Source organism: Populus nigra, chromosome 7, assembly GCF_951802175.1.
Source record: "Populus nigra chromosome 7, ddPopNigr1.1, whole genome shotgun sequence".
NCBI lineage: Eukaryota > Viridiplantae > Streptophyta > Magnoliopsida > Malpighiales > Salicaceae > Populus > Populus nigra.
The window spans coordinates 1,436,007-1,459,103 of NC_084858.1; the positions used below are offsets into that span (position 1 = coordinate 1,436,007).

Sequence of the window (23,097 nt, forward strand, 5' to 3'; positions counted from 1 at the left end):
TAAATAAACCGGTGATATATCTAAGATATCTATGCAAAATTTATAAGAAGGTGTTTTAAATAAGATATAACAGGATAATTTTTGGATAGGGTTTTGTATAAGAAAGATTCTGCTGAAATTTATCAAATTCAAAAAATCTTTTAAATAGTTTGTTTAAATATATTATGAAATATTAAATAGATGCTGCAAAGGAAAAAGTTCCATGGAGTAAAATTTGGTAGTGTTGTGGATGCAAATCGAGCATTGAAATATGTGTAATAATACATACGGTAACTCATCTTCCCGCTAATACAGAAAACATGTAGAAAGTTTGAAAAATAATCTAATAAAAACATGATAATAAATAACTGGTAATAAAAAGAATAGAAGAATATAGGAGTTATTATTTAAAATAAAAATGTTTAATGAAACGAAACATATAAGTTCATGTGGAAGTAAATGGGACGGTATAAAAAAGATATTGGATTTGGTTATATATATATATATGACCCTCATTTCTTGAAAAAAGGATATTGACTTTTATGTTCCATGGAGTAAATTTTATGAATTTAAAAGAGATTGATGGTAAATAATATACATGAGAGGATGAACAGAACGGGGGCAGGTGCAAGTTTGGTGAGCAAACAATAATGATTCGTGCAACCCCTCGTGTTAGGACAAAGATTATACTGTAATGAAAATAATTGTGAGACTCTAGCACTTGATGTGGCCAAATTAGATGAAAAATATATTTAAAAAAATGAAATAATTTTGTGTGATATTGTTTTGTCGAGGACGAATAACCCTAGTGGTGTCAATTTCTTGAGAGGAGAGGAGATGATAAGAACCAATCAAATCTTAATTATTATTATTATTATTAATTATCACTCTTTTCAAATAAGTCTTGATCATGATCATGGGTAACTTATGATCTCAAAAAAGTCAACAAAACTTTTAGTTGGTCATGTGCGCCAAACTATACCATGCCTGCCGCCTGGTTGTAGTCAATTTTTTATTTAAAGCCTATATAGTTTCTTACTTTTGAGAAATTATAAGCCTCCTCCCTCAAATTAAAAATTGTTTGATTCATTATCAGCCTTCTCACATGAATTAGATAGTTAACAATTGGATAATCTCCGTATACCAAAATTGAAAATTTCTGCCTGAAATCTTCTTCTTTTAACAAGAAAAAAGATATAAATATATATAGTAGTGATAATAAGTAAAAATAAGTTTTGATAATCATATAATTATTAAACTCACCTAATCCTTTTGCGGGTTACCTCCTGAGGGTGATCACAACCATGGGTAAGGGAGCACATCATGCCAAGCATTTGGTTTAATGGAGCTCATGTGTCTTCCACTATAGGAACAGAGACTGTTAGATCTTCAAAACTCCCAACTTTCAAGAGGCAAATAGAGAGAGAGAGAGAGAGAGAGAGAGAGAGAGAGAGAGAGAGAGAGAGCTCACTTTTTCCATGTGGGAAGGTTGCATTATGTCGCATGCAGCGATTCCCATGCAAAGAAAGTGAGAAATGTCCTAACAGGACAAAAAAATATATCAATATTAAACTAAGTACTAAATAAAACCTTTCTTTATATATATATAGATTTTCCCGGATTACATAGATTTCCATGATTCCATCTGCATGTTCGTCGATCATGGCTTTCCTTTCCTTTTCTTTCTGTTTGACAAAACTTAAAAAAAGTTCACTTTCAACTGCATTATTTCTGTAGACTGTACCGCTCCTCATTTCCTGGATCACCGCTTTCCTCTTGCTAGCTACCCTCCACTTGATGAAGCTGTCATTTAGTTTTTCAAAGAAAGTAAAGTTAACTTGGGTTGTTTAGATAACGTGATGGGGGAGGAGGACGTGCTGATAAGGCAAGGGAGATCTCTGGTTGAGACTCCCACTTATTCTGTAGCTACGGTTATTACAGTCTTGGTTTTTGTTTGCTTTCTCTTTCAACGCTCCATCTACAGATTTGGAAAGGTAAGTCATGTCCTCCTTCTATCTCTATATGCCTTTTAAATGGTTCCTTATAGTAATGTAAAGGGTTCTTTTTTTTTTTTTTGGGGGGGGGGATTTTCGTTTGTTCAAATAAGATAGCTATAGCTAGTGTGCTTAAAGACAGCAGTCACAGCACAGCAGCAACTTTGTAATCTTGTCCTTTTGGGGCCTATAGTGCTTAGTATTTGGATTAGTTGAGTCTTAAGGTTGAAGAGAACTACAATTTTGCTAAATGTCCTGTTTGGTTGCTGAGAAAATGTGGGAAATTAAAGGTTTGAGGAAATCTTCATTTTGGATTTTCCAATTTTGTGAAGGTTTGTCTGATTTTTATGTTTTGCTTTTGTACACAGTGGTTGGAGAAAACAAGGAGGAAGGCTCTGTTTGTTTCTTTGGAGAAGATTAAGGAAGGTGTGTGTTTATTATTTACTTCATTAATAGCAGCTGCAAGTTTGTTCAGAAAAGAAAAGGAAAAGAGAAATTAAGGCATGATTATGCTTGTTGATCAATGATTGAGAGAATGCTATACACAGGGTTCATGTGTTAATATCCTTAATTGATTTTATGTGTATATGCTTTTGAGGCATTTTCGAATCCATGTGGGTGGGTTGTGTCCTGTCTAGCTGGTTTTGTTTCGTGTTTGCCTTGCTCTCCTTCTTGTTCATTGCTGTGTTTTGAGAGTTCGAAGATTAAACATGGCTAGAACTGAAGAGGTGCTGGTTTTCGGTTTCTGGTTTTGATACGCCTTTTGTTTTGCTACTTGTCCCCTTTCTTCCTGTTAGAGCTGATGCTGCTTGGGCTTATATCTCTGCTCTTGGCACAATGTGCGCGGTGGATATCTGAGATCTGCGTGAATTCATCTCTTTTCAGCAGCAAATTCTATCTTTGTTCTGAGGAGGATTATGGCATCACTCAGAAAGTCTTGTTTGAAAATCCATCCCCTTTCCTGAATGAGAGCCATATTCCACCCAAAAGAATAACTACTCAAATATCTCATCAATGTGGTGAGGTAAATTTGCTTTTCTTGTCTTTTGAGTTTTATTAGGTGTGGTGATCGGGAACAAGCCATGGTAAGTTATAGTTTTCTCGATTGCAGGGTCGCGAACCATTCGTCTCACTAGAGGGTCTTGAGCAGCTCCACCGATTCTTATTTGTTCTCGGCATCACTCATGTCCTGTACAGTTGCTTGACAGTTGGTCTGGCTATGAGCAAGGTACTATTATCACCTTATTGATTATTTTATCTCTAGGTTTAAAATGGAGCTTCTAATGTATGCTATATATCGTAAATACTTTGATTCTCAACATCACCAATACTTGATGCCTGCCAAGTTTTATTCTTTAGTTAAGAAATTAAAAATCCAAGTTGCTCCAACTCCAAGAAGTATCATGAAGTCATTTCCAAGAAATATTATTGTTAGGAATTGGAATTACCTAGACTTTAAATTATCTGCTGTTTGTTTTCCCCCTAAAGCATCATACTGTATCATGTTAGCGGCTTATTGGGACTCTTTCTTCCAAAGAGGCTACGTGAACATAGGAAAACAAGTGACCTCTGTATGTTCGTCGTCTATTTAGAGAGGATGTAATAGGCCTACCATCACAACAGTCAAGAGAAAATTCAACCTGTAATTAACGAAACTGAATAGAGGAGGTGAATCCATGCATGCAGACAATCAAACTAGTACGGATTGCAGACTTAGCTTGTATGTTGTCTTTTCATGCAGTTTGTAGGCCCTTCTTGAACACTGCCGGGGCTTATTATTCTTCTTATTGCATGTCTTCCTAGATTTACAGTTGGAGGAAATGGGAAAATCAGACGAACTTAGTGGTTGATGGGAATTTACAAGGTAAGCAAATTGGATAACTAGTTTAATGAAGGCTCCTAGTGACATCTCACACCATGAAAACTTCTCCTGTCATGTCTTTTTCATTTGTTTAATGATGGATAGCCATTTGATACACGCTTCCCCTGTTTTCTTCTAGTAGACACCATACAAAACTAGTCGATTTCAGTTATGAGGCCATCTGATACATTATGTGCATCCACATTCCTAATTTAAATTTAATTGATCATCCGCTTTCTACTCCGCCCAATCTAATCTTTTTATGGCTATACCTATGTCACAAGGATATTGGCATCAGGCTAATTCATCGTGGAAATGGATTCTAGTTTGAGACCATGAGATACAGCAGTATGCACAACTAATCTTCCATTCGAAGGGAAATCGATCCACATTTTACCGGATCAAGTAATCTCCTTTAGTTATATCACAGGAACATTAACATATGGTAATCAGTTTTGCCAATTTAGTTGAGGTGACGACCTTCAGAGAGCTCCAGTTCAGAATAGATGGACAAATTGGTCTACATTCTGGTACCAGTGATTGCATTTAGAGGCAAAGAAGAAAGCCTCGCAAGCTGTCTTGTAAATCGCTTATTGCACATCTATAGTTAAGTTAGTAGCACATTATGGTCTTACGTTCTTGTATGAATTGAAAAAAAAGGACTGAGTTTAATAACAAGAGTTGGATTGTGCAGAAATCATGGACCAAACATAGACATTAATGTAGGAATGCTACATTCTGTTAGTCTTATGTATGAAAGTTCCTTTCAATTTTAAGATATCAATCATATGGCGGTGAGCACAAGAATCTGCCTATTATACAAAATGGTCTGTGTTATGTGCTAATGGCTGCTGGAAGTGTGTGTAGACTTCTTACTGCAGAACCTTTACTTTTTGTATACTGTTTTTATGCCATTGTTCCTTTTCCCCCCCTGTCTAATAAAAATTTCACTTTGATAATATATTTATCTAATTGTTATTATGTGGTATCCAAAATCTCACCGTGTTATCTTTCTCTCACTATTATTTTATATAGCAAAGAAAAACAAGGTGATGAGGCGGCAATCCACCTTTGTTTTCCACCACACATCTCATCCTTGGAGCAGGAGTCGAGTTCTCATTTGGATGGTAATTTCCTTGCTTTCTATGTGTATGACTCTTTGTAAAGTTGTGATGTTTTTCCTTGTTTTTGGCAATTATTTCTAGTGCATATATTGGTGGCATCTATCATTTACTTCAAAGCATGTTCTGTGGACTAATTTAACATAATATTTGTTGTGAGATCCATTCTTGCACTCTAGTATGGACATTGTTGTATATATATTTCTGGCATGGAAATGGTGTTTGAAGGATGTATGGAGGACTAACCAAAATTGTTTAGTTGACACATTGGTTTCCTTTCCTTTTCAATACTCTTGGCAACCTATTATTTTGAAGTTAAGGTTCTTTGAGTAGGTTGGAATTTTGTTTGAAAAACCTTTAGTTTCCGCAATCTTGCTGTGGCATTTCTTGACTTCCTGACAATATAAGAGGCTGAGAAATCTATGCAGCTTTGTGCTATCGATGATGTCAACAATTCCTCTGAAAGTCTTTAAATTGACTACAGGAATTTGTCTGGTTTTTGGTTTCAGTTTGTCAGGACATGATGAAGATGCAATAGGTTTGAAAATCCTTCCTTAGTGTCTCATTAGGAATCTGCACTGACTCATCACACAAAGGGTATTCCTTATGTAGAATGTCCCATTGGAAAACGAATGAAAGTCCTTGAAGTGAAAGTTTATCAGTTTTGTAAGCTGAGAATTTGTGATTAGGAATGATTAGAATTAGAGAAAATGAATCAGTGGGTTGAAGCAGACTATCATTCTCACAAATGATATTGCTATATATTGACACTTCAAGTCACAGAAAATAGATTGAGTTGAATTTACATACTGTGCTGAATTTATATCTGGATAGATGCTTAATAACTTGCCCTTACAGATTCACGATTTTGAAAGATTTTACATTGGGATCAAGAATTCTATTTAGCAATTTGTTAAAATCCAGAAAGTGAATGGATTAATGTTCAGAACCTAAACTTGCTGTTAGTTTTGCTAGTATACGTAAGTATATTGTTTAGAGCTAGTCTTTACTTCATGGTTTAACAAGTCAACCAGTCATATAAAAGAAAGATAAACAGAACCTTCAGTATTGTGTTGAAGAAAGTCTTGCTGTTCAAGTTGGATGATACTGCGTTGGTCCCTCCGATTATTCTGAAGGACAGTTTGTGAAATGAATATGCCAAATGGTAAAAAACCACCGCTATCCATGATGATAAATATCAGCAGCAATTTGTTTTTAAGCTCTTGAAGACATTTTATTGAATTGGTAAACTAAAACTTCATTCCCTCTATACTTGATTGTTTCCTGCTCCAATATGCCCCACAGGAACTGCTGTGCTGATTTAGATGGACAAGTGTTAAAGTTTGATTTCACTGAATCCTCTGAGATATAAACAAATTGCCACTCATATCGTTTCTTATTTCTTAGAAGGACAAGTGTCAAAGTTTTGTGGTGCTCATTTTTTTTATCCAAACTGATGCATCAGAACCATAAAGGATGACTGGTTGAGTATTCTATCTTCTTGTTCAATGGTTATGCTATTTCATCTCAATGAGCTAGCACATAAAAGTACAATAAATCTACACAAAACACTTTCGACTCCAACCTTGCAACTGTTGTTTCATGAATTAGCCAACTCAATGTCAATCAAGTGCTAACATCCTGAATGCACAAAATAATCAGCAGAATGTAGCACATCTCAAACAATTGGCTATTCTATACACTGCTAGTTTTATTGACAAAAGACTTCCCCTCCCATGAAATCAAGCATTCTCCACATCTAGGACTTGTATTATGCAATTGAGCAGTCCTATGAATCAATATCTGGTGGGAAAATGTTACCTACACCAAACCCACAATTAATACTGTTCAACATTTTTGTGTAAGCTTACTAGAACAATGCTCCAGATATTCGTCTGATGATTTTGGTTGTCTGGCAATCAAATGATTCTGAGACTTTTGTCGGAATCGGTATTATAACACTTACTGAAGATATGATGTCTAATGGCCATACCATTTCCAAAGAAACAGCGCACAGGAAGACCAGTGTATCTTCCACCCATCCTACTTTGGATGACGATCAATTTTGACTTTTGTAGAACAGGGTTGAACTTTGAGTATTTCCTTATTGTCTTTCCTGCTATATTATTTTTTCCTTCATTTTTTTTCTCCCTATGCTCCTTTATTGCCTCATCTGGGAGGGATTCTGACTGTGTTTTACTTGTGAAAATGGTGTGCTTGTGCAGCTTTGCTTCTTTCGACAATTTAAGAGCTCTATAAAGAAATCAGATTACTTGGCACTACGATTGGGTTTCATCACTGTGCGTGTCTAATTTTTCTTGATGTGTTACTTGATTATCTGTTGTCTCTATTTGGCTTTTTCCATCATAGTCACCATACATATTCTAACTTTTATCATTTTCAAGTTGATCTTGTGAATTCCCTTTGAAATTCTCCTTTGTAACATCTGATCCTCATGAAGGAATCTTCAGCGTGTGTACTCCATGCACTTTAAATGGAACTAGTGACTTAATTGTCATTCTATTTTGACAGACTGCTGGCACCCAGCTATTTAATATTTGAAAATAAGATATATTCTTGTTTCATGGAAAAATAGTATGAGATCCAGAATTGCATCCGAAGAATATGGAAGATTTTCAGCAGATTACAGTTGAACAGGATAATTTTTTGTAGATGAAAATCATCGAGTTTAGTTTCGTGCATGCAAACTCTACCGTGCTAGCAGTTCAATATTATTCTATTTGTAAAGCCTTGTTTAAAAATGCTTCATTGTTAACTGGTAGATCTTAATTCATTTAGGATATGAAAAGAATCAGATCATTATGTTGATTAGCTCTTTGGTCATGTACTTATCCTCCTTTTGTTGGTTTCATTTCATTAACTTTGTGCTGAAGACATGTTGCATGTTGTTATCATGTTTTCAACTCTGCAGAAGCACAAACTGCCAATTTCTTATGACTTCCACAAATATATGGTCCGCAGTATGGAAGACGAGTTTCATGGCATCTTGGGGATCAGGTATGTACTCATTTGAATAATTTTAGTTCTTCCACCAATTTCCTCTGATCGAAAAAACTACTAGCTCTTTGCAGTCATTTTCCATTTTGGATCACATACCTGCAGTGTCCCTACAGATTATATTCCAGTCAGACATGGTTCAGCCTTGTCTGCTGAAGAGCCAGGTGGAAAAGAAGAAACAGTTTCTATCTTTAAAAAAAACTCATATGGGCTAGGCGATGCTTGTCAATTTTCATATACAAAAGAAAGAAACAGGCCTAATAAAATGGGGATGGAGGCTTTGAGAAATTATGGGGAAAACCACCTTTATCTTTCTTGAGTAGGCCAAAATAAAGGATATATGCATGCATTTTACCATCTGGATCATCTTGATAGTGGCAGGATAAGACTTCAAAATGGATCTGGTTCCTAATTTCATCGAGGAAGGTGAAGTATAGATTTCATTTTGGATGATTGAAGTTGCACATGTGCAAACATGTACTTAATTATGAGATTACATACTTTTACATCGGATGGACACCAGAAATGAAATCCTCATTCTGCGATATAATTATTATAGAACAGTAACCATTACAACCTTTGAAGTTTAAATACCTGTAATTTACCATGTTTTGGAGTTAGAAGATGAGGCTTAATGAATGCAAATATTTCAAGGAAATGAACATTGTTATATTGAAGGATGTAAATGTAAAATTTCCCTGAAGTGAAGAAGCAGTATAATGAGTTGAACTGAATCATTTTCCTAAATTTTGTAGCTGGCCACTTTGGGGATATGCAATAATTTGTATCTTCGTCAATATCCATGGTAACTTGTCGTTTCTTTTTCTAGCATGTAAAAAGGATATCTCTTTGGTATATGTTAGAGTCTACCATTTTGTTTCTGAAAGGTTAAATTCTTTAAATGTTCCAGGTTTAAATATTTACTTTTGGCTTTCCTTCATTCCTGCTATTGTAAGTATACATATTCTTTCTGTCACTTTATCTAAATAGTAACGGTTGCTGCATGGTATTTTTCTAACATACATGTTTCACATATCAAAGCTTGTGATGTTGATTGGAACAAAACTTCAGCATGTTGTTTTGACGTTAGCACTTGAGATAGGGGAACAAACAGGTCCATCCATTGGGAATCAAGTAAAGCCTCGAGATGGTCTTTTTTGGTTTGGTAAACCGGACATATCGTTGAGGTTGATACAATTTATCATATTTCAGGTGATGATATTGATTTATATCCTGTGTCAGATATATTGATCTCTCTGTGTTTCATACAGTTCTTCTCATTTGTTTTCTTGCCCTGCATGCAGAATGCTTTTGAGATGGCAACCTTTATCTGGTCCTTGGTAGGTTTGAGCCCCTTTTCTCATTCTTTCTGTGGGCTTCAGTATTTCTAGTGTCTAGGGGTTAGAAAAATTATCGTCTATATGTTCATGAGAATCGGGATGGTTCGCATTGTAGCTAAGGCTTTGAGAGAAACTGGTTCTTGAAACATGGTATAGCTTATGCAACTTCTGAAAAGGAACTCGTGGATAAGTTGACAACATAGATGGGTTAGCGGTGCTTGTCTCTTGTCACATCTCAAATGTCTCTAACTGTACATTTATTAAATAGCTTCAGGCTTTGGAAAGCAAAAGCTGATAGGTCCTTTTTTTCTTCTTTGAGGAGAATGGACTCTCATATTATCTATTCTTAATTATGAGTTTTCTAATTTCTTTGTGTTTAGTGGGGATTCAAGAAAAGATCGTGCTTCATGAAAAACCATCTCATGATAATCATTCGGTTAGCTTCTGGGTATGTTCCCTTCCTAATTTTGAACCTACCTTGCAGATTTTCTTCAAGTTCTTCCACTGGTATTGCCAATACATAAGTTTCCTGTATTTTCTAAGTTATATAATGATCTGGTTATTTGATCTCCTTGTATTAGTCCTCCACAAACATAAAGACACCACAGATTCAGTAACAATATATCTCCTTGTTTCTTCAAGTTGTTTATTCAGAATATTAATTTGGTCTTAGGAACCGGTTTTCAGCTGTGCACATGTAAGATAATCTCATATTAACTTTCTTAAGAATATCAGGAAAAAAATGTATGCTATCTGGTGCGAAATTGTATCCAATCAGTTACATATATAAGATGAAATCCCTTATCAGTTACACATTAGAAAATCTAGAAACTTAGGCTTTTGTCATCGAAGTTTCCTTCCATACACCAGAGGTTATCATGTATGCAAGGCCAGCGAAAATCCCTGTTTCTCTCCACCCAATAGCTATGACAGCAATGGAGTTAATCCTTAGTGTTGTCTGTCTAACATGCTTCTTCTAGCAATTCGGCAACTTAGGCCACAGTGGCTTCAGAAAATCTTCTTGTTGCAGTTTCTATTGACTCTGAGCTGCAGGCAAGAGAGAATCTTTTGAAGAGAGAACAGTTCCATGATGTACCTTTTCCCTCTCACAGGGGGGTGAGCAATCACAGGCTGATATTAAAGTTTCTCATTTGATGTCTTTCTTTTTTTCTTTTTAACTCTCATGTCATAACTTTTGTTTTCTGTACATGGTGATGCCACAAGCATCCAACCAATGTTCATGTGCACCTAACCTGAATAATTAGCACTTTTGTTTTTCTGAAAATCCAACAACAAAAAAAAAGTTTTGTAATTTTGATTTTGAGTGTGTTAGTAGTAAGAACAGGTTGCTGGCATTGTCCAATTGCTTTCAAGAATTTCTACTGTTGGCAATTATTAATCTTTGGATTTCAGTGACCATCTTATATTTGTAAATGCAGGGTTCTAGTTCAGTTCTGGTGTAGCTACAGCACAGTGCCCTTGAATGTCATTATTACACAGGTTTGTGCAATTTCTTTTCAATGTTAGATATGCCAAGAAATCTTTTCACATTCCATTCAGAAGAGGGTTCATTGAACCTTTTTCACCATTCAGATGGGATCACGGTTTAGGAAGGCATTGGTTGCTGAGAGTGTTAGAGATTCTCTGCACAGCTGGTGCAAGAGGGTGAAGGAGAGGTCTAAACGTGACTCGGCAGCACTCTCAGTTGCTACAAGATCAGTATGTTCACTAGATACAACGATCGATGAGCAGGATGAAATCACAGTGGCATCCGGGACTCTATCGCGGTCCTCTTCCCTAGGTTCTTTGAATGAGGTAACTGTAGCCCCACCTCATGAACAAGAAGAGGCAGAAGAAGATGCTGAGACCTCAAATCCACACCAGGATCATCACCAACTTTCACTGCGGATAGAAGAGTACTTGAATGATACTACATTGCAGCCTCCACCGATTATCGATGAAGAGGATGATGATTTGGGCGATGAAGAGGGATCAAGAGCAGAGACTCTTATAGAATTATTTCAAAGGACTTGATTATTTTTTAGACAGCTTTGTTCATGGAAGCTTCATCGTCCAAAATGATGTTACTACTCGTCTATGAGCCTGACAAACGTTTCCTTGTACTGCCAAAACATTGAGGAGTTTTTATGTAGTCACTAAATGGTTTTTTTCTCCCACGCGAGGAGCAATTTTTTGAGTGTGTTTTTTTTTTTTTTTTTTTTGCACGAAAACATATTTTTTTATTAGTAGTAGTATTGTTCTTTAAATAAAAATTAAAGGTAATCAAAATAAATGTTCATGCATTTGTTTTTATTTTGTATCACTTTAATTAAAACTTCCTTTCTTTATTTTGATAAAAACATGTTTTTCTTTATAAAAAATATTGTTTTTTAATAAAAACCTATAGATTCTAAAGCAAATTTCATTCATAAAATATAAACATTCATGAGAAAAAAATAGTTAATTTGAAAACATTATGTACATAATCTATAATAAAAATAAAAAAAATAGTTATTTTATTTTTATTAAATATCCATGAGCATATTGTTTTTAAATTTCTTTTTTATACTAGGTTCATATATAATTAACAATTCACTAAGTAATTATTAATATTACTATTAAAAACTATAGATTTATTTGAAAACTATGTTAAATAGGATAATAATTTAAATATTATTTTAATTATTTTATTTATAGTAAATTTTATTCAAAACTTTTTTAAAAAATAAATTAAAAAAATTGATGGGTAATCTATAAATAATAATAATAAAAAACGATGCCTAGGCATAGGAGGATGGCCAACATGCCTTTTCTAAAATAAAAAAGTACAGGCATCCGCTTGCTTGACTTGCTTTCTTTCTTTCTTTTTTCTTTCTTTAAGGAGTGTAAAATATACTATTCACCCTAATTTTTTATATAAAAAATAAAAAAATGAATAATGTGTTGTTTCCTAGTTTAAATTCTTATCATTTTTGCCCAAAATCAAGTTTCAAGATTTTTTTTACCCTTGAAATCTACTTTTTTTAATTTATTTTTACTTATAAACATCTTAAAAATATCCCAAAGACCTTATTAAACTCATTTTTAATTTAAAATACCTTTCAATCAGTCTAAAAACTCATTATATTGAATAAAAAAAATCTTCTTAAACCTCAATCTAATTTTTAAAACTAAATAAATAAAAAAAACTCCAAAACATCTCAACGGAACTTTTATATATGAGATGAATCTATTAACACAAAGATTAGTTTTTTTCTAGTCAAATTTTGCCTGACCAATCTCCTTCTATCTCCTTTTATTTTTTTGATAATTTTATCTCTCACCTCACGGATACTTATGGACTGAAAAAAAAAAAAAATTCTTAGGATCAAAACATAAACTCTTAAAATTTTAGGACCAAATATGTGTAAATTGAAACCTCAAAGACTAGATTGAGAATTTCCATGCCTTTTGAGTAATTGACTCTCTTTTTTTATCTATTTTTACATCTAATCTTTCAATTTTTTAACTATAATCTTAAATTTAATTTTATAAAATCGATATTTAATCTTCCTCCACACTTCTCACACACAAAAACATGAAGGAAAGAAAAAAAAAGCATTATTCATTGAGCAGGAAAAGACTTATTCTCTTAATTTACAGTTGTGTTGTAGTTGCAACTGTAATTCTCTCGGTACAGGGCTCTTGCCTTCTCTTACTTTTATCTGTGGCATAGAGAAGATCTTAGCCCAACTAAGCTAAAAGGCACCTGGTTGCGAGTGAAGGCCACTAAGGCTGTGTTCGATACTGTGTTTTTAAGCTAAAAATGTTTCAGATTAAGCATCCAAAACAAATCCATTTTTACAGAAACACTTGCAAAAGTACACGTCTGTGTGTGTGTGAGAGAGAGAGGGAGAGAGAGATCCATGGCGGTTGAGGAAACAATCCCATACACTAAGATTTATTAAGTAAACGCAGTTTCATTTGAGACTACAAATGAAAGAAGAAAAACTTGGGACAAATTAAATTACATGCTCAGTAACAGTAGAGAAAACAATCATAAAATCCCCCCCCCCTGCCGGAACACCACCGACGACACAAACAGAAAGAGATCTTATTTAACCGCTAAACTCTTCCTCTTTGTGTGTCTCGATGACAACATCAGACGTAGGATAAGCAACACAGGTGAGAACCCAGCCTTCCTCTATCTGGTCATCATCGAGGAAGCTAGCATCAGACTGATCCACAGTCCCCTTCACAATCTTGCCAAGACATGAAGAGCATGAGCCAGCCCTGCATGAGTAGGGGAGGTCAATCTCTTCAGCCTCCTCAGCATGGTCAAGGATGTAGATGTCATCGGGGCATTTAAACTCCTTCTCACCATCAGGAGTGATGAGCTTCACCGTGTGTGCTGCCATTGCTTTAACACGTCCTCCCCGACTGGCTTTCAAGCCAAGAAGAGCCTCCCCCACGTTGGGAAGTGCCCGTAGGCTTGTCACTGGCACCCGGCGAGTAAACGATGTGCTGACCATGGCGCTGGAGAGGGCTGCTGTGGTGGCCATTCTCTCTCTCTCTCTCTCTCTCTCTCTCTGAGTGTGGGAGGCTGCACTGAGGCACTGCTAGTGTTAGAATGATAAATGGTAGGTTTGTGGAAATGGTGTGGTTAAGAAAAGGAGAAGTCAAGTGGCATACAATCCTATCTGCCAAATGGCAACCTTTGGTGGCTGGCGTTATCTTTCTATTATCACCACACACACACACACACACACACACACACACACACACACACACACACACACACACACAGGTTCACCATTCTTCACCAATACTGTGGCTGGCACAATCCCATGACAGTTTTTGGCATCTTTTGACTTGTTTTGCTATCATTTTTTTTTATTTGATGTTAAAATATATTTTTTAATCGGATTGATCGCAAATAAATACCAACTCCTCTAAAAGAAAATATATTATAATAATAATTATTAATTATAACAAACTCTAAGTCGTTTGGGAGAAACATTATAGCTAAAATTGTGCGTGCCAAATTTAGTTTTTTTTCTTCGAACTTTTACGGCCAAATTGAAGATTAATTATTTTAAATTTATTATGTAAAGACAAGATTAAAAGAAAGGGACTGAAAATTGAAAGAAAGAGACTAAAGTTAGAAAACAGAAAAAATATATGGTAGTTTCAGAAATAACATGAAAAGTATCTTCATACTTTTCAAATCATAAAATCTTGGTTCCTTGATTTTTCAAAAAAATTAATTTTATTTTAGTTGTTAATTTTTTTTTCACCTCTTGGTGAGCGTGGCTTGTGTGCTTGAGCTCTTTTGTTCTCTTTTTTTTTTATTATGTTTTTTTAATTGTTAATTTTTAATGTGTTTTTTGAAAATATTTTTTTGCTTTATATTTAAATTAATACATTTTATCTATAAAATTTTAAAATGTTTATTTAGTTTTTTTGTAGTCCCTGATACACGGGTCATTTATGCTAAGCTTGTGTGCTTGAACTTTTTTTTTTTTTGTAATTTTTACAGATTTTTAAGATGTTTTCTAATAAAATATAATATAATTTTTATTTAGTTTATGAATATATTTTTTTAAAAAAATGATCTTAGAAAATTTTTTTATGTGCAACCTTATGTTTTCTCTTTCTCTTTAATTTTACTAAATCACTTTTCTACGTATTGCTTTTATTGTTGTGTTATCAAATAAAGCATTGGCTCCAATCAACCATGTTATTTTTCTATTTCAATATTATATTTTTACATCCATTAATATCTCTCAAGTTTTCAATTTATTCTTTGGTTAAATATTGTTTAAAAACAATAATGTTTGGTTTTTAATTGGTTTTCACATATAATAACAATATTTATTTTTAATATGTACAATCTTATATAATATATTTTTTAAATTTTTTTAATTGATTTTATATGTGTCTACTCTATAATCAGTTAATTAGATAAAAAAAAATTAATTTTAATAAATAAAATAATTAAACACAACCAGTTAAATGACATATATTATAAAATCAAATATCTTGATTTATATTTATTTTTATATTTTTCTAATATTATCTTTAGTTATTGTTAAAAAAATTCATTTATTAAATTAGATGATTTTTAATTTATTTAATTAAATATATGCTTTTCAATTTATGTTTAAGACTTTTTTATGTTAAAAAAGAAAAGGCCAGCAAGTTCAGATTTTCTGCTTGGAAAAAAAAAAAAAACCTTTTCATGTGGGGAGCGGTCAAATAGCTGGTAAATTTTCTAAATATTGATTTAAAAATACAACTTAGAAAACCAATAAAGAAATGCACTGTACCGTCCCTTTGAAATGAATGGCTGGAATATTTTGAATCCTTAAGCAACTCGTCGTTCTTTTTTTCCCGTCGCTGTACTACAGACAGGGAACTTCAGCCCAGCCACGCATCATGCTACGAACACCACATAAATGGATGTGAACACCATTGGTCTAATCATCTTGGACTTTTCCAAACCCTAATGTTCCATAGATCACAAAATTCATGGCCTACGGGACTAAAGCACACCACATGTTGTCCAGGGCCAGACAAAATTGCACTCGCCTGGCTCTTAATGCCCCGGGATTTAGCAGAGTTCAAGGCAAGTAGAGATAATAACAAAACACAAGGTGAATCTGAAAGTGCAGATACTGCTTTAAAAAATGTATGGCTTAGGAATCAAGAAAACCGGCCTAGTCAAGATTTTGTTTCTCATGAACAAGTCGAACACGAAGTTACACGAATGTTCAATGTCAAATTACTGGCAGAAACAGCAGAAAACAGCAGAGTTTTGCAGCAGAGCAAGATGCATTCCTGAACCCAAACATGAACATTCTTCCCAAGATCAGTGAATAGTAAGAACAAGTTCAACAAAAAAAAAAAGGATAATAGGCACCCGTCCTTTGTGTTGTCCACCTTGTTCCATAGCAAAACGTATAGCAAAATGACAGGCGTTTGATATATTTTTCTAGCTTCACAGATTACAAAACAATCTCTCAATTCTAAATTACGACTATCACTTACAGCAGGGGAAGAAAACCAAAAAATATCTCAGGGCTTCCCTTTGTCCAGAGAAAGAATAAATTTATACCCCATCCCAAAACCCTGTTCCATCATCTGTTGCGTTGTTAAGTCCCCCATACATGAACGGAGGCTTCATCTAAGAAATTATTGTCTCAACAATAAGAACATGCTCTGATGAAGCACAATCAGGTCTAAATTTTGTCGGTGAAGTCCTAGTCGCATTTAATGTTCTTATAGATCCTCCTCACAAACAAATTGGAGCCTAGATAACCAACAGCTCCTGCACATGCAAATAAAAAAAAGCATATCAATCATTAAGAGAGAAGAACAAAAGGGCATGATTAGGGCATCCTTGCTCCCTGGTCACTTAAGTCCCAAATTGCATCAATCACTACCCAAATTGCTAGTATTTGCTCTCTACTAGCAACTTATTGTCTCGGTGGGGCTCGTCACAAATTACTACAGGACAAACTAACAAAAATAATCTGTTTCCCATCAGAAACAAGAGGGGAAATTTTAGTGAGAATAGACATTAGAATAAGTCAGCACTAATGCAACAGTGACTGCAGTATTATGCATTATAAACAACAAAAATATCAAACTCACCACAGAGAATTCCTAATCCAAGACAGAACATCAAAGTGTATCCAAAATAGAAGCTGGTCTGGAAGAAGCCTGACATCTTAGTCTTCACGGAGTAGTAATATATTGAGTACAAGTACACATAAACAGCTGTTGAGGCAGCAGAGAAGAATGAAGTCCACTGCCAGTGATAGTTCTCAGCATTAAGCAAGAAATATGTCCCCACTATTGTTACACAAACTGTTACAATAATGAGAATCAGGAAAACAAGCAGCATAAAGCCGTATACATAGTACACCTGTCAACCAGTAACAGCAGCAAGGTTAGTACAGCGTCAAGCAGATACATTGCTTAATCTGTATTATGCACTTGTTTTCCAGTTCTCATAAACAAAAGACTTATGAGCGATCAGAAACATTTTAATGCACATAAAACATATCTGAACAGGCATGCCACTCAATAAAATAAAAACTAAGATAGGGTACCCAAGAAAACAGTCACTCAAGTTTAAATTGGATTTGAACACAGAATGGTTAGTATTTATTATATTTGCAACATGCTTTTTCCGAGCAGGAAAAAAATAATGTTGAAGTTCTTCATTTGCTTTAAAAGATTTGGCCAGACATAGATAAGCATGTCCATGCACTTGTTAAATAGAACTCCAAATAGGTTATTAAGCAAGGTTTTATAGAAAATTAAATTCCCTTGAAGTCTGGCAACGTAACAAACTACCGTCATACACATTAGATGAAAGTTTTAAGCCTTAAACTTATACACGATATTTGCTCCACACAAAAACAAGTGAAAATCAAGGGTATCAAGAAACAATCATTATACACGAGATTAATATAATTTTACTTGTTCCAATAAAAAATAAAACAGATATGTTCACCTTGTAATTCCAGAAGGATGTGAAGACAAAGTACATCTCAATGAATATGCTGCCAAAGGGCAAAAGTCCTCCCATCATTGAGACCACAGATGGTGTGAGGTACCATTTCTTCTCAGGAATTGGACGGGGAATGGTTTTCACACGACATGGATTGTTTGGAGCACCACTCCAATTTCTTCCAACAACAGTGCCAAGAAGGGCCAGAGGGAAGGAGATGAAAGCCCATATTACAAAAACAACCACCATGGTGCCAAAGGGAATTGCAGCTAAAGATCCATAGAATATAGCAATTGTGTTCAGGATGAACCCAATGCCAAAGCACATAAATGGAAATAGACAGGCAGTGAGAATCATCGACTTGATCCAACTTTTACCTGGCAGCCAAAATAGAGCCATAAGCAAATGATAAAGGACGACAAAGAGAACAGAAAATCAGCTGACTAATGGACAAAGATGCATACCTCCATGGCGAGAATACATCCCCCCGCTCACATAACCAGCAATAAATGATGTGAGAGCATAACATACTATGAAAGTCGTGACAATTGCTCCTCTCCTGCAACACATAAATAGCACCAAACATTACCTCACAAGCAATGACTGAAAGGGATAAACAAAGATTACAGCATTTTCAGCAGCCAAGCAAATCCAAACGGATTCAACACAACCATCAGTATGTGATACAATGATTCAAAGACGCAAGCATTCATAACAAACCCAATATACATGATTCATTATCATAGAAGAATGAAGTTAAATTTGAAAGGCTCAAAAAGATGAGATCTCCACGCCTCTCAATTTCAGCAACAGATATACCACAATGAAAGATGAGGACGCACAGTAAAACTAAATTTATTGTTAAATGACAAAATCCCCAACACAGCAAGCATATAGCCTGAAATGACATTAACCAAATGAATATCATTCTATGTCTATCTGTAAATATATACTGAACCTAATCCAAGCATGCAACCAAGGTATTCCAAGAATCCAAAGTTGTGACTCATCCAAAATCCTTGCCAGAAAAATCTCAAATGTAAATCCAGTCATTAATTTATTTTATCCCAATTGAAGAGCACCATTCTCACAGCACCAACTGCACCAAATCCATATTTCCTAACCCACTAGCGCCCTGATGTCTGAAGGCGATGTCAACATCAGAGGTGGCAGAAATATCAGTTATGACCATGGATCCATCTTTTACAACTTTAGGCACCACTATTTTGCAAGCGATCATTGAAAAGAACAGAGTCAAAGGCATCCTCCATCTCCACAATAACCCTCCCCTCAGATCTCCCTGTTGATAAACCTTAGTCAAGAACATCGTAGTTTCGGGATGACAAGCAGGTGGTGGTTGAGTAAAGTAGAAATGAGGGGTACAGGTATGCTAACTGTTGAGGATCGGTTGGGTAAATGTTACCTGCAAAGAGATGCACGCCCCTTGCAGATTTATGTTTGTTATGGTTCAGTGGCTTGTTCAATAAAACAGAAAAAAGATGATTTAACAAGCAAGTCAAGATTGGCCACTGTAGATGTCCTAAGTAGATGTACCTAGGGCACTTTGATTCCATATATGGAATAAATAAAGGCACTGTTTGATGTCAACACATATTTGACAATCATTTAACATGTAGCTTGCAGGATGACTTAAGTACTAATCTTAAATGGAGACCATTTTAAAGAAGATAGTGCAGAGCATAACAAGAAAAGAAGTTCAAGATAACAATCTTCAAGGAAATTGCAATCGCCAATATGCACCAAAGCTATAATACAGAAAAATGATAGCTGCAATGGATTGTTAGGTCAAATATTAAGTTTACCTGCTGATGATAAATTATAAAACATATAAATATAATAAATTGTATAACATGGGGTAATATCTCAACATACCCAACATACAACGTTCCAACAATTGCCATCAAGATGACAAGAAGCACAAGCGTCGCTAGCTGAGCACCTGTTCCAACGACAGCTGAGAGAACAACCAAACTGCGAGGTGGCCGGAAAACATCCCCATGAACAAGTTTCCAACCAGTCTCCTCACTAACATCTCTTTCCTGAGAATGTCAGTATAATTAGCACAATTAACAATATATTGATAAATAAAAAAGAGAGTAATCTGACCAGTCAGAATCTACAAGAATTCTCTATAAAAACACCAAAGATAAAAAATTATTCACAATAAACCCATTATTTAAACAATAACAAGAATCGGGAGAAGTATACCAAAGACTCCACCAGATCATCATCATCCCGAGCATATTTTGCATAGTCATTTCTAAGTGTCCGCATCAAAATCATTGACACTAAACCGGTGAGAAAGATAACCATCATGAATGAATTGAAGATGGAAAACCAATGGATCTGCACTTTCAAATGCATTTATAACTAAATAAGTAAAATTAAACAAATAGACAAATTACACAATTAAACAGCCAATAATCCAACCCACAATCAAAAGTTTTTGTAGAACTAATGAAACAATGTAAATCAAGATAGCAAACAATGAGAAGCACAATACTAAACCAATGTTACCTGATGCTCAAAGAAGGGGTAGTCCAAGTAAACATCAAAGCGACGTGCAAAACTGACATTAGTCAAAGACCATTTGACAGAATATGTCATCTCCAACACTGTCCCAGCTTCAAGGGGCTTTGGATTCTCTTGTGTGAGATTGACATGAATAATCTGCAAGCGAGGATGCTTTTAGCATTGATGAGAAAAAAAAAAAGCAATGCCATTAATAGAAAGTCATATGTTCAGGAACCACAAACCTGATCTTTATTATATTTGATAGTGATGCTCTTATGCGTGAAAAGGAGATGCTTTCCATTATCACTGTTCTTATCAGGACGCAATTCACCCACAAAACCTAAAATATAAATAAGGATATATTCAAGAATAAATTATCCAATCAAATTGAGAGAAAAGTAAAACAATGTAAGTTCAGTGAATACATACCCCATAATGGCAGATCATCTGAACTTGCAATCAGAATCCCAAAGATCACAAACCAGAGACAAAAGGACAGAAAAGTAAACAATGAGCATCCCAGTATACAAAGGAAACTTAGTTCCAAGATATAATTTAAAAGATCATGTAAACCTCCAAAAAAAAACCCACATGCACACACTCATGCTGCTTGATATAGGGAAACAGAGGGAAGGAAGCACAAACAGAGTAGAGGAATCTTGACCATTAAATAAACAGAAGCCTTAACAAACTGATATCTAATAAACATATGCACCACAACACTTTCATCCACACAAACAACACATCTGAAGAATACAGCTCAAAACATACCAATGAAGAATTCGAACCAATAACTGTTCTCAATTGCATCCTTGAATTGTTTGACTTTTGCTTCATCAAGTTCAAGCTGACAAATAACAGCTTTGTCCACATTCTCTGTTAAAAAAAAAAATAAAAAAAAGAAAAGGACGTCAAATTAAATGCAACAACAAACATATGGTCAGATTCCACCAGAAAAGTTAATGCACAAGAAAAGAATTTACGTACTCGCAAACTTTAAGTCAATCTGGCTATCAATAAGCTCATTTCCACCAAGGACCTCGCCAAGGCCACCCCATTTGTGTGTCCCATCATTGCCAGATGGATGGCAAAATGGAAGGCTGTAATAGTTGTATGTCTCTTGTGGATTGTTATAAGGACCCACTTTGTTTACCCAAAGCTTAACTGCTTCTTCTTGTCCATACTGCAGATGTAATTTAAAAAAAAAAACTTGTCATTGGAGAATAAATTAAAAGCATAGCAAGAGATTGGTTGAAGAGCACATTTCATTTAAATAAAACCATCAGGACAATCATAAGAAGATTCAAGCCAGTTAGCTCATACAAAGACAGGAAGCACATCTTACTGTTAAGATATCAAGACAAGAAACATCACTTTACTCTCAAAAATGGAATCTGTCTCCCACTCTAGATAGTTGGTCACTCTTCCTAGTCTGCTCTCGTCATCGAAAATCACGCCATAGTCAAATTTTCCCATTCCTCACAAACATATGTATATAAAAAAATCAAATTTAAAGCAACTACAAGATGTAAATATCATCACACTAAGTCACACGTCCTCTGAACGACAAGAAAAAGACGAAATACTACAGCTAACAGTCATTCCCAAAATCTTTCCTTGAGAAAATTCAACTTCAATTGCTCCTGATTAAGTTCATCCTATCCATTAAACAAGGTGCATTGAACCAGCAAAGTGAATTTCCGCATCAAATCTTGCCAACCAACAAACAAAACACCTTTCACAACGCAATGTATAAGCTGTCATTTGCAAAATTGAGACTCGGTCAAGAGGTTTTTTTTTTTTTAATAAAAAGAGTGTTCCCTAATGAGAATTAAGCCAACGAATTCCCTATAATGTAATCCAAAAAGATCAGTCATAATCAGATCCAACTTTCCAATAATTCATTAATTTTATACAAGAAAACGATGCAAAACCTTGCAGATCTGACTCAAATTCGTGAACTTAATACATAAAACCTAAAGAGCGAGTCACTATTGGTGAGTGCACCTGAGTCAGAACTAAACAAATAGGGTTTGAGATATCAAAATTTCAGTTACCCTGTGATCTGCGTCGAAGGCGAGAGCGAGAGAGAGGAGGAGGAGGGAAATGAAGGCGATGAGAGGAAGAGATCGAATGGCGGAGGACATGGCGATCGCCGGTGACGGAAGGATCTGACGGTCAAGATTCGGTCAATCAAATCAAACCAAATCTCTCTCTCTTTTTATTTCAAAAATCTTTTTCTCAAGGACGGATGAATTCTCTCGGGTTGCTCTGATTTTTCCCGTTATAGAAAGAGAGACAGTGAGAGACAGTGTTGTATTGTAATGCAAGGAGGGTTCTCAGATTTGCGAGTTCTTAATTGTTAAGGGTTTTTTTTTTTTAATAGTTATAAAAGTTGACCGGCTGATGGGTAATGATCAGCCGTGATTAATTACGGACTCAGATTTTATTTTGATTTGTTTTTTATTAAGATTTTGTTAGGGATATCATTTTAATTGGGGTTTTAAAAAAAAATTGAAATAATTTTTTGATTTTTTTATATTATTTTAATATATTAATATAAAAAAATTAAAAATATATATTATTTTAATATAATTTCAAGTAAAAAACATTTTGAAAAACAACTGCTAGTCTGCTATCACTATTCCAAACATTCCTAAAATTTAATGTGACTAAACTTACACATGTCAATTTGATGACCTGTTAATATAGAATTTAACATGCTCTAAGTTTCAAATTAAACTTATAT

General features: G+C 34.8%; 3 protein-coding genes across 3 annotated transcripts; 1 reads left to right on the forward strand and 2 right to left on the reverse strand.

Moving 5' to 3' along the window:
- The first annotated feature begins 1,466 nt into the window (after positions 1-1,466).
- LOC133699287 (MLO-like protein 4) lies at positions 1,467-11,502 on the forward strand. Its single transcript, XM_062122492.1, has 15 exons — positions 1,467-1,973; positions 2,342-2,399; positions 2,771-2,997; positions 3,085-3,201; positions 3,777-3,837; positions 4,870-4,961; positions 7,181-7,255; positions 7,888-7,973; positions 8,729-8,778; positions 8,884-8,924; positions 9,015-9,185; positions 9,278-9,313; positions 9,694-9,761; positions 10,753-10,813; positions 10,907-11,502. Exons 1-15 carry the CDS (start codon positions 1,839-1,841, stop codon positions 11,345-11,347), a joined length of 1,719 nt encoding a protein of 572 aa, XP_061978476.1. The 5' UTR covers positions 1,467-1,838; the 3' UTR covers positions 11,348-11,502.
- Positions 11,503-13,225: 1,723 nt separating this feature from the next.
- Positions 13,226-13,943, reverse strand: LOC133698142 (ferredoxin-like). Its single transcript, XM_062120976.1, has one exon. The coding sequence runs from the start codon at positions 13,852-13,854 to the stop codon at positions 13,411-13,413; it is 444 nt and encodes a 147-aa protein (XP_061976960.1). The 5' UTR covers positions 13,855-13,943; the 3' UTR covers positions 13,226-13,410.
- A 2,312-nt stretch (positions 13,944-16,255) lies between these two features.
- On the reverse strand, positions 16,256-22,718 carry LOC133699250 (transmembrane 9 superfamily member 1). The gene is made up of 12 exons (XM_062122431.1): positions 22,406-22,718; positions 21,336-21,531; positions 21,120-21,224; positions 20,778-20,795; positions 20,591-20,688; positions 20,352-20,504; positions 20,043-20,180; positions 19,707-19,873; positions 18,278-18,372; positions 17,817-18,190; positions 16,949-17,222; positions 16,256-16,622 (listed from the first exon to the last, which is right to left on the reverse strand). The coding sequence occupies exons 1-12, from the start codon at positions 22,493-22,495 to the stop codon at positions 16,555-16,557; spliced, it is 1,776 nt and encodes a 591-aa protein (XP_061978415.1). The 5' UTR covers positions 22,496-22,718; the 3' UTR covers positions 16,256-16,554.
- Positions 22,719-23,097: the final 379 nt, after the last annotated feature.